General features: G+C 32.1%; 1 protein-coding gene across 3 annotated transcripts in view; it reads left to right on the forward strand.

The window, feature by feature from the left end:
* The window catches only part of LOC129234233 (IQ motif and SEC7 domain-containing protein 1-like), a 684,204-nt gene that overhangs the window by 316,608 nt on the left and 347,956 nt on the right, over positions 1-19,640 (forward strand). For all 3 annotated transcript variants that reach the window (XM_054868167.1, XM_054868168.1, XM_054868171.1), the window contains exon 2: positions 10,692-10,799. In XM_054868167.1, coding sequence (XP_054724142.1) covers positions 10,692-10,799 — 108 coding nt within the window. The remainder of the gene's footprint in view (positions 1-10,691; positions 10,800-19,640) is intronic.

The raw sequence follows: 19,640 nt of genomic DNA on the forward strand, positions 1-19,640 counted from the left end.
TTAAAGTTTAGATATTTGTGCATATTTTTTGGAAAAAAAAATTGATCAAGAATATTTTGAGTTATAGCAATTTAAAGCAACCCCATTTTTTGTTAAAAAAAACAAATGAAATTGAAATAATTTTTTTTTTTAAATATTTATGTTATGATTTTCTTTATTAAATAGATGGTAAATCAGTGCAAAAGTTTTCAAAACTCTAAAGTATTTAATAAAAAATTTTTCAAAATGTGCCCCGGACCCCCTTAAATGAACTCTTTTCCTTCATAAACATCGATTTAGCAAAACCACATTAACATTGAAATAAAAACTTGGAAATGAAAAAAAACTTGGAATTATATTTGACTTTACAAGGGAAATCGGATTTTTGTTATGAGAAAACTATTATTGTGCTTAAAGGACAGAAAAAGAAAGAAAGAAATCCTGAATCATGCTCTAACCAAATTACAGATAGGCATTATTAACTAACTAAAACGTCACTCGTCAAGGTATGATGGGTGAAAACTGCTTCTACATTTGAACGAAGCAATTGCCTGTTTGGTGATATTTTTATAATTGAAATTTTAACCCTAACTCCAGTGGATTAACCCTAAACTCCAGTAGATGGCGTTCATAGTTGACCACTTTTTCCTTTCTTCATTCCCCTGAAATGACCAGGTCTTACCAGTAAAACACTTAAGTTACCGGATCGAGTTCAGCCTCGTCACAATAAAGCCTTTCCCTGCATGTTAAACATTAGCAAAACACATTATCAAATTACAGTCAGACCTCTATATATGATCACTCACTTATAAGGTTACCTCGCATATAAGATCATTTTTCTCAAGTCCCAGCTAGCTGAATAGGAATTCTATGTTATGTATTATCGGATAAATGGTCAATTCATAATACATTAGTCGCTTATAAGGTCACTTTTGTCTGATTTCTTTAAAGGATTTCATTGCCTAATAGATTTACTTCCACGAATTTTCTGTGATATACGATCCTTAGGAAAAATGACTTTTCACTTTTTATTAACGTAGTAAATTAACACTAGAAAGTGAGTGTTATGACAGTGACTAACATACAGTGACAGTCTTACTAAAATATGAAGCAAGTAACGTGGGCACTCAGCATGTACATATCGCATTTTTTTACCAGTCATTTCGGAAGATACTTAGAAACCATTGTGCTTAAATTAAAGGAAAAACGCGTCAGTCCCGTATTAATGTAATTTTAAGTAAGATAAGTTGCTCATCAGTTCTTTGCTTGGGCATATTTTAATGCAGTTTTATTCAAAATGGAAGTTTTAAGGAAGCATTTCAAAATTTCCTATTAATTCCAAAAATTTCAATTGGGTCAAATCGATTCAAATATTATAATTTAATTAACTAATGTTTTTGGACGTACTAAATTTTAAAAGAATTAATGTATACATCCTTGTAAGTACATCATTATTTATCAATAAATATATGTATGAATCGGTAATAAGGTCACCCCGCTTGTCCCGTTAAGTGACCTTATATCGAGGTCCGCCTATCATGCCGTGGCGAGAGTTTCATTGTTGAAACACGGACGTTACTCGATCATCGGCCGTTATATATATGAGGATATGCCTGAGCTGTATAAAATGAATACAAAAGCTCTACGGGATTTCGAAAATAGCACGCAAAATATTCAAAGCTTACTTCTCCAGCATATATATAGAGAGCTAAGGTGTATCGATATAATGTTGTCTTACTGTTTTGAACCCCCCCCCCCCCCCCTGTATCAAACGCCACTAATTATTCGTTGGAAAAGGAACGCGAAGAGAAATTCCCGTATCTTACTCATGATTTATTGTGTTTGCTTTATTACTCCTAACTTTGCGAGTTTTCCTTAATTTCAACGGTATCTGTAAGTAAAGTAAATATTTGGCGAATAAAACACACCTGTTCGTCAACAGATGTTTGCTTACTTGTGATAAATTCATGTATATATATTACATGCCACACCGCTTGTTTATTTACTTTTATTGGCGCATTACTTTGAACATGTGAGGCAGTGAGAAGCACAGGGGTGTAAGTGGCAAAATTAGAAATTTGGAGATAACCAGTACAAATGGTAGGGGTGAACCTCTCCTCTGTCTTGGGGCAAGAGATGGTACTAGTAGCCCTGGTAGTTGCTGCTATACAGCATGATTTAGAAAAAGTTTTCAGTGAAAGTCTACCTAGGATCTTTAAACGCATTTTACTCAAAACTTGAAAATGTTCACTTACATCCCTCGACTTCTCACTGCCTCATGTGGGCTTTGATTTATTTAAACGTAACGAACGTTTCGACTACGTTAAAAAAACATGTTATTTTTTATTTATATACTTACTACTTGGAGATATATCAAGATATATTTTTTTTTCCAAGACTTAAAAATACTTCTGGACATTTTTAGAAGAGTGAAATTTCTTTTGGAGACATGAAATATGCGAAACGTAAATATCATTCAAAAGATTAATTTCTTTAAATAAAAAATCTAAGAATGAAATATAAGACTGTAGGGGAAAAAGATTTGTGTCGCTATTTTAGTTTTTACCACTTTGAATTTTTTACGTTTTGAACTTAATATACCAAAAGGCATTAAAATGTAATATTTTTAAAGCTGCATTCGCAACAAGAAATAACCAACGTTTTTGAATGTCTCCAAAAGCTTTTTATTTTGCCTTGAAAAAAAGGGTTCCGATCAATTTATAAGAATAAGCATTTGTTTTTTACGACAAAAAAAATCGGTATAGTTCCGGCACGAACAAATTATCATTGTAAATCAGTTGAGAAAACGAATCCATTCTTCAAAAATAGGTAGTCCAGGAAGAAAGAACGCGTGCTATATTTTCGAGTTAAGCGACATGTTGGCGATGTGAAAAAAAAAAGTACTTCTATTCATTATGTGATTATTTTGACCAGAAAAATTTAAGTTGCAGCAGTAACTGCGTTGAGTTGGCGAAAAAGTTAAAACGTCAAGCTTTGTAGTCGTTATTGCCACCCTGATCTCACCAATTTTCAGTTTAAATAAATTATAAGAAACGTTGTTGTCTCTGACCAATGGCTGCTGAAAGAAGTAAAACTAAGACCCACCCACTTACTTGGAATGTGGCCTGTCCAACGAGACATCTGCTTTGATCGTAGAAAATTTGAAATGTTGTCTGTCTTTGGATGATTTCTTAAAGGTGGCGTTTCAAGTTCTAGAACCTATACCGCATTGGGAATCCCGTTCTTCAATTTTTCTCTGCGTATCTCCCTTTTATGAAGCTGAAACGCTTCTGAAATAAGGCGGAGTGAAGGGCCAACTCACGACAGCTGGACTTTAACAAAAGCTAGCGAACAAGTGAAATTAAAATTTTACATAATTGTGTTAAATCTTATTTAGGTGCTAAGCAAGTAAAGAAAGTGGCACAAACATATTGCAAGCCTTGACAATGACTTTAAATTGAATTCCAGAAAGTTAAATTACGTTTTTTTAACGTTAAAAGGATTTAATCTTCACAGATCAAGAAGCACGGAATACCTTTTTCTTTGTAGCTCCAAAACAAAAGCAATGATAATTTTTGTGCTCTGGTTTTTAAATGATCTTTATTCCTGTCATTTTATTAAAATACATTCATTTAAAAAATCAAACATTTCTTGAACTCATCTAAAAGCTTTTCTAAAACATAATTTTTATGATTTACTATTTTTTTTCTAAAAAAGGAAAAAAAAAAAAACTGACTAATATTGATGATAGAAATAAATATTGTATCGCAGCTTATGGAAACTATGTACTTAAATATGTTTTAGGGTCAATAAAAGCATTTTTCGTTTTCAAAAATTGATAAAAGTTGAGTCTTTTGGAAATAAGATGTCCTGCGAAGTTATTTAAGTTATTTCCATTCATTCAAATTTTAGGCAGTCTTTCCACTATTGCTGCATTTGCTTGACCAAAAAGCATAAGTGTTTTTTTTATATCCTCTAAAAAATCTAGCAATAATTGAAATTTAATGAATGCCTAATTTAAAGAAAAATAATGAATGGTAAATTTCACGTCAATTTGGCACCTTTCATATTATGATAGTTTCACTGAAAATTCCCTTGAAACTGAAAATAAACCGCAAAATTAATAAAACAAGTTATTAAATAAAGCTAAAATTTCAATAAAAATAATATATTATATATATATATATATATATATATATATATATATATATATATTGAAAGGTGTCTATCTCAATCTCAGTTGCAAAAAATGTCATTTGAATCTGTCAGAAAAAAATTTAAATTAGATATGAAAATCTAAAATTGAGTTGAAGACCCAAGTTTATACATTTAAAATCAAAATGAAACAAAAATTAGGTGGTTTGAAAGCGTTCGTAAAATTTAAAGCTCTTCTTTTACTTTATGTACTTTTATTTTTCAGTGCTCCCTCTGTAATTTCTGAAAAGTGTTTTACGCATTTCCCATTACACATGCCATTTGTGTCGATCCAATCCAAAATGTTAGATAAGATTAGGAGTGATATTTATTTCATGACATAAAAGCTTTTTCCATCCAAACGAATTTCACTTTCTCATGAGGTCACTGGCGTAGAAAAGTGGAAAGTTCCCTTATCGCAGATACATTTTCACTCCACATTATACAGGGTGTTCCGTTTTAACCTGCAAGACCTCTATTTTGGCAACTGTTAGTCCTAGATGTTATACTTCCAATTGCAAAAATGTTCAAAATCAGATGCTGAGTTAAGATACTGAAAGTGTGACGCAAAAATAAAAATGAATCAATGAATACATAATTTAAATTTTGATACTGTCCCCAAGTCCCCTAACTTATAGTTAAGGAAATACCCCAATTGAAAAATAATTCCAACACAAAAATATGACATTAAGTACGACCATAAAAATGTCATTTTTGTCATTTTTCCCATTTTTGAGGGGCTGTAATCTATAAAGGGTACTCAAACACACAGCAACAGTTACATATTCTTATAAGCATGGTTCCAGTGATTAGTTTTTGCCGTATTTTATTTTGTGTTTCCGTCCCCTACGCGAGTTATCCCCCCTTAGAAATGACTAAAATTTTTACACTTTACCTTGAACTTTAACCTGTTACCAGTATTTTAATTATTGAGTTACAGGTACGTAACTCAGCATGTACGACTATCATCTTATGCACTTTAACATCAAAGCGTTAAATTAACTGTCATAAATGTAATTCAAATAGATTTTGACCAAAATGCAAAGGTCTAAAAAGTCCCGTTTTTGACTACGAAAATCACTTTTTATGACCTCTAAAAAATCAAAAGGTCCAGTTTAGAGAAAAAAATTAAAGTGGTTTTAAACATCTCTCCTATGCAGCTTTTAGGGATATGAGTTACAAAAAAATTTTAAATGGTGGAGCGCACCCATCCGTCGAACCTGTATGGGTTGACCCATTACTATAATTATTAAACACATTTGCTCATGATTATAGTAATGTAGTTATGATAACATTAAATTTGTGTGCTAGTCTTTTTGTAAGGGTGAACATCTTTAAAGCCATAGTTAATTTTCTGCTGCCTCCTGGCAAACCATTTTTCAGTACTTATTTTATCTGGAATTTTTGATTTACCGAAGAAGATCCGGCCCCAAACACTTCGGTGACTCGAGATTCTATTGTACTACCATTATTTTTTCTGAGCAGAATTAAGAATTTCCCTATGCTCTAAAAAAACCAGCTTTCGAAGTTGCAATTTATGTTTAAGATTGCATTTCTAAGTTGCAAAAATATGTCTCGCATTCTCAGGTCCCACATTTGTTGATTTTTGCTGCTTATAAATACCATCCCTATGATTTATCTTTACTAATAATAAAGCTGAAAGTCTCTCTGTCCGGAGGATGTCTGGATGTCTGTGACGCGCATAGCGCCTAGATCGTTCGGCCGATTTTCATGAAAATTTGGCACAAAGTTAGTTTGTAGCATGGCGGTGGTGCACCTCGAAGCGATTTTTCGAAGATTCGATGTGGTTCTTTTTCTATTTCAATTTTAAGAACAAAAATATCATAAGATGGACGAGTAAATTAAGAAATTACCATAATGTGGAACCGTAACATGGGCACAAGCCAATTGGCGAGATAAAAATTATCAAAACGTGGAACCGTAACATGGGCACAAGCCAATTGGCGAGATACGAAATTATCATAACGTGGAACCGGTGACATGGGTACAAGCCAATTGGCGAGAAAATTCATCATACATTATTTGTAAATATACAGGCGAACCAAAAGATCTTTCAATTTTTCTATTACGGCAACGCCATGCGGGTACCACTAGTATCACTATAAAATAATTTTTCTTCCTCTGTGTTTTGAAATTCGGTACACCTATTTATTTCTTTTTCCCCCCGACTAAAACTAGAGCTTAACTAAGATAAAATTCCGATTTACTTCTCTCTCTCTCTTTTTCGAAATGGTGGGACGTTGGGTGTTATCTTCCAGGAAAAAGTTGAATTAAACGGAAAGAAATTTCTCCTTCGAATTTCCGAATCCTCCTTCCATGCGTCGGCGACGCTGAAGTGTTTCCAACTATTGCCAATCCGTTTAGCACTCTCCTGAAAAAGGAAATAGATAGACTTTCCGGCTTGGCTTTTATATTCAATTGAATTGGGAAGGATATCGATTTTATTTGTATCGATGATGCTAGAGGGATAAGTAGAAGACGAAAGAAGATTCCGTTTTGTGGAATTAATATTCAAAAACGATCTTGGGTGCTTTGCATGGTTTGTTTGTTATAGATTGATGATTTATTCTGTTTTTCCTGCTCTGTCCTTTGATAGTTGAATATTTTGTTATGCGTTTTGGCAACGTATTGCAATGCGCTGAAAACGATAGAATTTCCTCAATCTTTCTTGTCCAATTTCAAAGCTCAGTTAATGGTTGAGTACTTTATTCGAGTAATTTATTGTCTCGCTTGCTGAACGATAACGCATCAACGGTTCTTTGTCACATACTCAATCTATTTTGCACAACTCAGACATTTGTATGCATATATTGGCACCTTTATTTCCAAAATTTTAATATTATTCCTGAATTATCACAGAAATTATTCGAGAATGATCTTAGAATTTAAATTCAATTATCCATCCATTTTGCACAAATGAGGACAATTTTTACGCATATATTTGCACTTTATTCCCCAGAATTTTTAATATTTTTAAAGAGTTATCCCAAAATTTAAATTTATCGCTCTCTCTATTTGCACAAATGAAACAGTTTTGGCATATATTTGCACTTTATTCCCAGAATTTTAATTTATTGCGCTATCCATTTGAACACACACACACACACAAATAAATAATTAAAAAATAAAACAATTTAACGCATATATTTGCACTTTATTCTCAGAATTTTAATATTAACCCTGAGTTACCCCACAATTTTAATATTATCCCTGACTTATCTCAGAATTTTAATTTTGTTGTAACTCCACTTAAACCTTTAGTGGTTTAAACCTTAACTTAAACCACTTAAACCTTTTTCATATGTTATTACTCCATTTAAGTTAAGCTCTTCTTAGTTTTAGTTTATAATGCTATGGTTCAGTAAATCTGGGCAACAGATAAGAAATATTATTATTACAATTACGTTCTAAGATCGAGAAGATACAATGCGTACGTTTCCTTATAAGTATACGATATTCCTGTTTTTTCTACGCAGTAAAGTTAATAAATTAATACAAAAGTAAGAAGTCTATAGTCCTCTAAAAATTTATTGCTCTATCCATTTGCAAAAATGAAACAATTTTAAGCATATATTTGCACTTAATTCCCAGAATTTTAATATTGTTCTAGAATTATCCCAGAATTTTAATTTATTGCTCTATCCATTTGCACGAATGAGACAACGATTAAATATAAGGAACCATTATACATCACAAAATGAAGTATCAACTTTCTAAAAAATTTTCTTAAACTCAAAAAAAAAAAAAAAAAGACGTGATTGCGTGTGTGGACAGTACGGTCAAAAATTCTGGAAATCATGTGCAAATATGTGCGTAAAAATATGCAAATGAATTGAGAAAACTTTCATTCCTTAACATGGAGTTACTGCAGAACTTTGATTATCTGATTCCATTGATTATTTCTGCAAAAAGTGACTTAAAGAAATCTTACTTGCTGTAGAGTTGACATGTTCCGATTAAATGTTGAAAAAGGACTAACAAATAACGAACAGCTTGTTACAGCATCCACAGACTATTGTTTTGTCCATTTTACGGATCATCTGTCAGGGATAGCCATAACACAAATGGAAGTGAGATTCTCCCCCCCCCCCCCCTCGCACTGATGCAATCATTCCAATGTATTTTTGAAATGAAATCGGAACTTTAATTAATAAAAAATAATTTCTAAAACGAGCTGATGTGTGCATCACATGACTTCCTTTTACACCAACTTAATGTTATTCTATTATTGGAAATTTTGATGTGGTAGTGGTTCAGTAGTTACCTCTGTAAATATGACCAACAGTGGCCAAATTAAAACCAGATTTAAAAAAAAAAAAAAAAAAAATCCCCCAAATTTGTCGCCAAGTTGGGCGACAAAACTTGGCGACCGAAAGACTAGCGATATATCGCCAAGGTGTTTGCGAAACTATAACACCACTTGAGTTTGCAACGAAATGAACGATGATTTCTCCCTCAAAAAGGTGCAAAAGACCTTTTTAGAAACACCCGAATGCAACCAAAAGAGGAGGTGCACAGCTAAAACCCCACTAGGAGTCTACGTACCACATTTCAACTTTCTGGGACATACCGTTCTTGAGTTATGCGACATACACACATATGCACATACGTACATACAGACGTCACGAGAAAATTTGTTGTAATTAACTCGGAAATCGTCAAAATGAATACTTCGGGCGTCTATACGTTCTTAGGTTTATATGCACGAGTGGTCAGGTCGAATAAAAAAAATCAATATTCATTCAGAGGTGAACAAAATGAAAAATTAAGGTCGATTTTTGAGTGAAATGTTTTTTGCGAATACAATACTTCCTTTGTTTGTAAAAGGTAATAAAAAGGTATGCTTTATTTTGAAATAATTATCACTTAAAATTTTCTAATTTTTAGTATTCAGGGGTGCATTTGCTTTTGTCCCGTCCCTAGGTTAGGCCGTACTTTGAATCACTTGGTTTCGTCAATTGTTTCGTAATACGATTTCACATCGTTTTTGCTGATGAAAATTTATTTGCTTCGTTTTCTGAACAAATAAAGATAAATAAATAAATAAATAAAACAAAAAAAAAAAAAAAAATACTGGATACTTGTTTTGTATTTGACATTCATTGAAACGACATCTTATTCACACTTGCAACAAAAATTAAGACAAGTTGTTACCGAAATTCTGGTGCAGTTTAAACGAAGAATATTTTCAACTGTCATGAAAGGCAGTGTTGGGCGCTTTCACTATTGGGAATTATAGGTATGAAACAGGGCTCTCCAGTACCAGTTATGTTAACAAAAAATTAAAAAAAAAAAAACCCTCCGCAATAGAATTTACGCTGAAATTAAAACGAAAATGCAATTTTCATGTGTAGAGCTAACTTGCAACAGTAAAGCCCATTCTTAATTAAGTTTTTTTCGCGGTAGTAAAGTAAGTATCACATATTTCATCAAAATCTAAACTTCGTATGAAGGAGAAAAATCACAGTTATGTTTACTTTTAGAAAGTTTGCAAATGTTTGAAGAGTATAAATTTTATTCGAAATAGTTTCTGTTCTGATCGAAAGTAAACATTTCCGGAAAATTGCATTCAAAATGTGCAACTAAAGAAAACCAGAGAGTTCTGCGAATAAAATGGACATTGAAAAGGGCTTTACCCCCGCAAAACAAGTTAAGAAACGCTGCTGTAGACAAACGCATTAAGTACGTGTGCAGTAATCTGCCCGCTGGGGTAATAATCAGAATCTTAACGCTGTATTGGTCATTTTACTAATCTCAAAAGCTTTTTACTCGTTCTTAATCTGCTTTCTACCATTAAATTTTCGAACTATCTGTGCAAACTTATTCAGACGGCGAACTAATGTAATTTGATTGAAATTTTTTTTGAGCAATCACGATTGCTTATTGCTTTTATTTGACTGTTTTTGGCGTCCTATCATTTTATTTTCCCGCCGCCACCCTCTGCAGCATCACCCTCGACCGGGTCCTCACGATGCTGCTTCCTATAGCGAAAGCCGTCTCCAGGTTGCATCCATGTCCTACACACACGCCCATACATGCACACACACACAAACACATACACACACATCACACCTACACACATACAAACACATACGCACACGCATACATACAGACACCTACACATACACACAAAAAAACATACACACAACTACCCACACATTCATGCCTGAACACAGACACAAACACATATGCCTACACACACATACACATACCCTCCACACACACATTCATACCCACAACTACCCACACACCTATGCCAGCACAGACACAAACACACAAACACACACGCCTACATACACACACTCGTGATTGCGAAAAACATAATTTGAATTCATAATGTCAAAATTCAAATTATATATATACTTATATATATATATATAATATATATATATATATATATTATATATATATATATATATATATATTAGGGTGGTCCTTATTTCGTGCTACAGTAGCAAAACAGTTAGAGTAATAGTTCTTTTTGTTTTTTCTTTCAGGACGCCGACATTATCACAACAGTCTTCAGTTAGTGGTGAACCTCCACCACCGACTCCAGACACAGAAGATTTGCCGTTATCAATGGAGGAAAACGGAATCTGCTCAAGGTAAGATGTGTTAATATTAGTTTCTTCGTATTCAATCAATAGATGGCGCCACAACTCTTTTGTTTACATTCCCAAGACTTGTTATTGCAATTTTAATGTAAAAACGTAATTAACTTTCTGAACGATGTCAAAATAGCTGGAAAAAAAAATTGGCAACGTTTCTTCTATTTCGTAAATCATTAATTTTTCATGATACATTTTTTTGAACAATGGAAAAAATAATTAGTCTGTACTACTCTCTATCTGGAAAATATCTAAAAAAATTCAAATTGACGCCAGGGGTGGGATGCTTATGGCTAAATTTCATTTATTTATTCATTTTTGTATGCAATTTTTTTTCTAGTTTTTGAAGAATATCAGATGGTGAAAAAGAACAAATGAGAATTTTTTTTTTTTTTGTACATATATTCAATTATTTTGTATTATTATTATTTTTTTTTATTTACCTTTTTATGGAAAACTTGCTGGATATTTGATATTCTCCTTTGTCAGCAATTATATGATCACGCTTTCAAATCACCTGCTCGACCTGCTCTATGGTTCGAACTTTTTAAGCGACACCAGTAAAGCTTTGCTCGGTGGCAACAAACAGCATTGGACTGTTGGAAGCTTGATCATGTGCTTGAAAAATCGGTTTCAATTTAAATGTTTTATAATTTAGAGTTAGAAAACATTGCAAATTCATTTCTTATCATCTGATAAAAAAAAAAAGAGTGATGGGCGAAAAACGTCATTTTATTCTATTTTGAAAGAAAAAAAAAACACGACTTTGAAATTTGAAAATGATGCTACTCTCCTTTAGCAATATTTTCTCACAAAACATTAAACTCTGCTTTTACGAGTTTTTTATGAAACAAGAAGTAGTTAAAACAATGAAATTAAAGGAATTATAAAAAAAAAAATCATTTTAATTAGACGGGAAAATGTTATATTCCCTTTCTATCAGATTATTTTTCTTCATTTCTGTTTTTTCCCCAACCCAGACTTGTTTACTATAAATCCAGTTCGCTATAACGACTCCTAATCCCGCTACACAGTCCTGGCTGAGCTGAGGATGCGGAGGGAAAATGATCACTTCCGACTTCTGGAATTATAAATCCTCCTGCTCTTTTAACCCAAAATCAATCCGACTCCGACTATTTTGCCTTAAAATCTCCACGACTCCGACTCTATAAACCTTGATTCGAATAAGCAACCATTTCTTTGAATTCCATTGATTATATATGATTTAATGCACAAAAGGAGCAAAAAGAAAAGCTTATCGTTTTTCTCATAAATCTGTCTCCCAAAAACAAATGATGAACTTATAGAGCTTAACCCTAAAAGCCTTAAAAAGAAAGCGTCATTAAGTCAGTTTTTGTTTTTCCTTCTTTTTTTCAGAATATCCGATTTTCTAAAAACTAACAAGGCAGAGAAAAAAAAAGAAAGTTTGAAGTCGCTCCATCTTCCTTTTATTCCCATTAAAAATCCCGCTGACTCGAACCTCCTAAATGCATTCCAATGAAGATAACGATCGTTAACTGTCAAACGCACTGAGTCTTAATCTCTCACCGTTTAGGCTCGTTAAATGAAAAGATGTTGCCACTTCGAGTTAGTTAAAACTGGAGCGCACTGAAGGAGCTGATTAATTACGTATGCGGTAACCGTACCTCATTGGGCTTTATTTTTTCCCTCCTCTTTTTTGTTTTTCCACACTTGCTCAGTTTACTGGCTATTTTGATCTAAACGCTAAAGTGGCAAAATGGCTTAACATTTTTGATGTAAAGATTAAACTGTTTAAGATGTAACGACCTTTATTCATGTGCATTATTTGTAATATATACGGATATGTATGCATTTTTTATTAGATTTTTTCCTATCCTCAACATTTTTCTTGGAAAATGTTTCTTATTTTTCCGAATTCATTTTTGAACTTCGCATAGAGCTCAGACGATCTTTAAAAGTTTTTATTCCTTCTTTCAATCAGTTCGGTTTTTTTTTTTTTTTTTTTTTTTTTTTTCTTTGTTTTACTGTGTTTCAAATCAAGTTATTTGTTTATTCATTAATTTTTAATCTTCAACAGATTTTTTGCACGCTGATTTCTTTACATAAATCAACGAACTTCATTATTCCTTTAAGGTATCCTGAATTGACAAGAAATACAATTTTATAATCCTACTCCCATTCACAGTATAACTTCCTCTGATTTTTTAAAATTTTGACATGAAATTTAATTTGTGCAATTTAGACTCGAAGTATTTCCACGTGTGATTATAAAGTGTATCCTATTTTCATTACTTACAACCTTTCATGTACTCTAACTGGTTATTCTTTTGCCATTTTTCGCAACGGTTGTTTTACAGTAAATGTTTGTTTTTTTCTAACGATTCACAATATTTTGTGTCCATCAAAGTTCTATATTTTTTCTTTTATTATTTACCTTCATTATATTCAATCATTTTACATGCACTGCAATTTTATTCTTCGCCCATTTTTTCACAACCTATTACATACCATCAAAGATTATACTTTGTTCATTATTCAATCTTTTATGTAATTGTTTATTCATATCTATATTTATTACTTGCTGCGTTGCAGTCTACCTCGAAAATAAAAGTTGTGTCAAATGACGCATGTTCAACTGTATTATCAGGCTTGAAAAAAGTTTAAAATTTCGAATCAACGTATTAAAAAAAGAAATTTTATGACTCAAAATTTAAAATTTTTTTATCTTGGATTTTAAAAAAATTCCAAGGTGGAGTCCCCCATATGAATTCTTGCAACTTAAACTGAAGTTGCATGAGGAACATATGTACAATCAAACCCTCATACAGTAATATTAAGTCTACAAACTGAAAATAGCAAAATTGTTAATCAAACAATAATCTTTGTGTCATTTAAAAAAATTCTTGCGGAATTTATGAAATCTTAGCTCTAATAGAAATTCTTTTTATGTTCTATTGTGTTAATGTGCTTTCATATTCCATCCTCCAAAACTTGATATCAGGCGAAACAAGCTAAAAAATGTTACGCCATTTTTTCCGCGTTGTTTTATTTATAATCTGAGATCTGGCTGGCTCGTGCCTCGTGACAGCTACACATACTTCACTAGGCCCTTAGAAGCAGAAAAGTACTTTACGATAGATTCTTAGATCTTAGGAATTGTGTTGTGCAGAAGAAGATCTATAGGCACAAGTTCGAAACCCTACACGCATTAAGAAAGTAACATTTCATTTAAATTGATTTCTGTGGGTAACAGAGAAAGAATTTCTTGTAGATCGATTATTGGAATATGTCCATGTCTGAGTCTCTTTATCTTGTTGTCAGTGAGCAATGCCCTCTTTGAGTTTGGTGGCGAATTTGATCGAAGTGGTCCTTTAATTTTCTGTAACAGAAGTTTTCACTTATCTATTTTTATATTTCAGTAAGGACGGACGATAGTTTCAGTGGAATGTATTTATAAAGTCCTTTTATGTTTTATTATAATTTAATATATTCTGGAATGGGTTTGTGGTGCAAAGACATTATAGAGAATAAAGTTTGCTTTTGTTATAATAGCGTTGTAGACGTAACGTATTTTCTTGTGTTAAACTTAGGAAGATGGTTTATTTTTTAAGTACTTGAAGCTTTTGACAGAACTTTAAACTTTTCCTGTGATAAAATAGAGCTGAATTTCCGATGAATTTTATCATGAAAATCGTGATTGTGGGGTTATTTTTGTTGAAGTTATTCATAATGAAAATTTAAAACAACTATCGGTGAAGAAAACATTAGAAATCGGGGCATTGATTATGAACAAAGTGAGATTAATAAGCAATATTGTTTGTTCAACAAAGTGGTTATTTTTTTCGTAATTTAACTGGGGTGCCCCCCCCCCCAGTTTCTCCCTGTATTTCCGCCCCCCCCCCCTGTTTTTCAGTTTCAAACTTACCTTTTGTTATACGTAAGGGGGGAGGAATTTTAAAATGTCGGCGAAACTGGGAATAAACCATTGTACTTGAGTAACTATTTTTTATTAAATTATTATCAGTGAATCGTTTCTTGCGAAAAATATTTTTTTTAAAAATTCTGTACCTACTATAAAATTTCAACCGAGTTTTGTTCAATTTCTCATTTTAAGCGTGCGTAGGCAACTTTTATGACTTAAAATTCTTTTGCAGTTGTATCAAGACAAGCATTTCTATGTGAATAAGTTCTCCTTTAAAACGGGCTTTTAATTGCATTTGTTTCACCTCCGTTTACTACATTTTAAAAATATTTTGTCTATATAGACAACTATTTAACAAGAAACTTGTTCGGACATAATCGAGCCTACTTGACACTCCTATCAACATCGATTATTTGATTTACTTTTTCTCGCAATTGCCTTAAAACCCCAAAATTAATGAGCAACAAAAAATGCCCCAAAATAAAATTTTGAATCACTATATATTTACGACAACTTAATCTTTCTTTCATTCATTATTATTTTTTTAATAACTTTTACGGCAAAGCAGGTAAGAAAACTAGTATTATCCAAATGTTTAACGATTTTCAAAAAAAAAAAATATATATAAATAAATAAATAAATAAATAAATAAATAACTCGATTAAAAATTCAGTTTTATTATTTGTTCTCAACCCGGAAAATATTAGGTCTGAAAACTTACTGGAAAACTTCTCATAATAATAGACGCATGTAAATGAATTTGCAATTAGTTTTAGGTTACATAAAAAAATATTAGAAGTTATTAATGAGAACTTGTGTTCGACAACTTTTAATGAGTTTCTTTAAACAACACATCATTAAAAAAATCCAGTTTCAGCATTTTTCTAGTATTTTAATTAAAATTCAGGTTTGGCAGCTTGAAATTTTATTTTTGCTTCGTTAGATTATGTAGCGTTTTCAATAGCATTCTATCTCTCTTTTCTTTCCTTTTTTTTCTCTCTCTTTTTCTTTTTGATCTCGGGGTAAAATGAGAATATCCGTTATCGTTAACTGCACTCGTATAGTTGTCTTTAAACAAGAAACATTCTTATAAATCCTAACCACTTCACCAAAATTGTTTTGGTAAGTTTAAATGCGTATCTAACGCAACCGAGCGATTTGAATATAGGTCTTTCTTTTTTTCGTACAAAGATACAAACGTCATCCTTTCGTAGTTCTTCATTCAAGGTTCAAGAAAGGGGGAAGGGGGAGGAACCTTGTTTTATAAAACACTAGCTGCGTTGCCCGGCTTTGCCCGATCCACCTTGAAATTACAAATTGTGTCAAGTGACATATATTCAACTATTAGTCTTAAATAAATAAAAAAAAGAATCTTGCAAAATTTCCCTCCCAAACAATGACGAGAGATATTAAAATATTTTTAAGAAATAAAATCGAGAAAGATGGATTTAGAAAGCGTAACCATGGAAACACAAAATAAAATAAGTTTAAGGAATTAAATGCGAAAGAAAATGGTTAAACTATTTGAATGGAAATGCGATTTTTTCAACATGATTTAAAAAGGCTTGTAACTTTTTTCCCTTTGGAGATAGAAGCTAAGTTTTCCGACCAAAGGTCGAGATAGAACTGGAGTAAAACATGTCGCTTTTTTCAATGGTGTCAAAAAGAAAACTGTGGGACAATTCCTTCACTTTTTATTAATAGATTTAATGAAGAAAGTAGTGCCTAAATTTCAGCTAAGCCTAAACAAATTCGAGTTAAAAGCAAATAACTCCCGCTGTAAGTAAGTTAGAGCATTGAAACAAATTGCATTGAACGCGGGAAATTCTACTCTTTCCAACGATATGTAATATTAATATGTGCAAGTAATTTTTTACCCCCCCCCCCCATATTCGGGAATTTATGAGAAAATTGGGCCTTAGTTGGAATAAAGAAAGAACTATTCATCGAATTTTTTCCGAACTGGTCTGCAAACCTTTTCAGGACATAAAGGAACAAACTGTGAACATTTCAGCGAAATCGGCCGGGTAGTTCTCGAGTTTTGCTAGTTCAAACACACAGACGCGTTTTTATACTATTTAGAGATTCAATTGGCACGTGAGTAAAATCACTAGTGCAATTTAATGTGGCGTAGTTTAATAAATACAATGTCTTTATTTCTTAATCAACTTTAGTGAAGATGATCATATGTATAAGAATGTGGGAAAATATACATATGAAGAAAAAAATAGGGGAAAATACATTATTTGAGAGCAATGAACAAGCTAGCAACATGCATTGTCTCATATTACTTCAAATAACTTGTTTGTACGATAGTTTCACCTTCAACTTTTCACTTTTAGTTTTCACTTTTTTTTTTCATCCTCATCTACAGCTCATTCCATTTTATTCTAGCTGCTTATATTTTTCCTTCCTGAAAAATAGACTAATGATCTTTTCAGAGCTAAGTTATTTAAAGCAAGTTTTAGAAAAGGAAATCAAAAAGTTGTTTTTAATTCTGGTAACCATGTAAATAATTTAACAAACTGATAAGAACAAGAATTAAAAACGTTGTTTTCAACTCTGGTAACCATGTAAATAATTTAACAAACTGATAAGAACAAGAATTAATAGCGTTGTTTTTAATTCTGGTAACAGTTTAGATAATTTAACAAACTGATAAGAACAAGAACTAATAACGTTGTTTTTAACTCTGGTAACCATGTAAATAATTTAATAAACTGATAAGAACAAGAACTAATAACGTTGTTTTTAACTCTGGTAACCATGTAAATAATTTAACAAACTGATAAGAACAGGAATTAATACCGTTCTTTTTAACTAAAACTAACTTTTTACTGCATAGTATTACAATAGCATTTCCTTTGTTCCTCCATTTTCTAAGTACTAAACTAAAGCATACACAATTTTAATCTAAGTAAAAATATTAATAACACCTTCCTCATCCAGAAAATACGATTGCGTTTGTCTCAACATTCATTCTGAATTTTATTTCCGAACCAAGATTACTTTTAATTATATCTCGAGATAACTCAAACATTCCTTCCAAGTCTTTAAAGTAACCTCGCAGCATCCTACTCAAAACCTTATAAATGTGTGCAAATAGTTGGAATTGGGCAATTCGTCGGAATTACGCAGCTCACTTTTAATTAATTTCCCGAAGTTTCTGGTATCAACATGTCCACTGAAATTGTCATTAATCTGGGCTTTCATTACACGCGACATTACCCGCCCAGGTAATGAACTCGCCCGGAGCGGCTAATCGCCGAGAGAATTTTGATTTCACTACGAACAATTATAACATTTTGTATCATTGCTTGTTGGTTTAACATTGAATGGTTCTTATTAGTGTAAATGTGAGTAATTTCTCAGGCGATAAGTTTTTTCCTGGGTTTTGATTTAAACCGTTGAGTTAATGTTTTGTATCTGTAAATGTCAATCTCATTAATAATCAGGTAGGCTGTTCGATTCTCAGTTTTCCCTGTACAGATCAACACCATTTATTAAGTTTTATAAGTGTGTTTTTACAGTTTTTTAGGTGTGTTCATTTATCCTAATTAGATTTGTTAAAGTTTTGTAAGTAATATTTAGATCTAATAGAAAAACACATGTTTAAAAATGTTACAGAACTTTTGCTACCACATAACAATAATCGTTAATATGGATTAGGATCATTTTCATGAAAATAGTACAAATTAAGTTCGATGAGTTTGAATTTAGTTTATCAGTTTTAATAAATTCCACCCGCTAAATCATTTTTAAAGGATTCTCCGTTTATTTGTTAAGAAAGTATCAATGATTTGCATGTAAATATTTTATAAAGCATTTCAAAATATTTTGAACGACTCCGTGTAACATGGGAGACAAATATGTAAGCTTTAAAAAAAATCATTCTGATCACAAAGAAAAATTACAATGGCAGAACATGAAATAATGCTTCAAAATTTATTATGTCTGCAATTTAAGGAAAAATACTTTTTTCTCGACTTATGTTTTATTTTAATACAAATGTGTCACAGAATGGTCATTCAGCAGTTCTAATTAACTATCAGAAAAAAAAAGAACAAGAACTATCTTTTATTTAAAGTAGCTAACGTAGCACGGAATTTTTACTACTTATTAGTCTTCCTAAAAGTATCACCAGATTAAATATAATTGTTAATTTTATTTCCGAAACGGCTGCAACAAAATGTATAATACAAAACATGGAAAAATGTTAGAACATTAATTTTAAAAAAGCCACAGATTTTTTCCCCTCCTCAAGTTGTATTGTAATGTGATTTTTATGTAAAAAAAACTAATAGTTCAACAATTCAACAAAATCGTAAATCATATTTCAAGTCCTAATGGTACGACGTGTAATATTCTAATTCTCTTCCTCAACCTTTTATAACTTATATAAAACATAATACTTATATAAAACATCTGATACTTCATTACGTGCAATAAATGGAGAATCAATAAAAAAAAAATATGATTTGGTGGTGGTAATTATAAAAATTGATTTTAAAAAGCGGAGGTTTCGTTCATGATTATAACGAGAATTACCCACTAAAAAACTAAATAGACTCATCCTCACTCCACCTGCCGGTCACGTGCTGCTAGCCAGACTTTTGTGAGTGGAGGGCAAACATAATCAAACAAATTTGTCAAGCATGTAGTGATTATAGATGGGCTATGTCGTTCTTTATAATGATCTGTTCCCCAGAGGATCGTTCTTTTTTTGAGCAATCAAGATTGCTTATTGCTTTTATTTGACTGTTTTTGGCGTCCTATCATTTTATTTTTCCACCGCCACCCTCCCCACCATCACCGTCGACGGGCTCCTCACGATGCTGCTCCTATAGCGAAAGACGTCTCCAGGTTGCAATCCATGTCCTACACACACGCGCATACATACACAACTACACGCACACACACGCATACACATACAC

Source organism: Uloborus diversus, chromosome 1 (assembly GCF_026930045.1).
Source record: "Uloborus diversus isolate 005 chromosome 1, Udiv.v.3.1, whole genome shotgun sequence".
Taxonomy (NCBI): Eukaryota; Metazoa; Arthropoda; class Arachnida; order Araneae; family Uloboridae; genus Uloborus; species Uloborus diversus.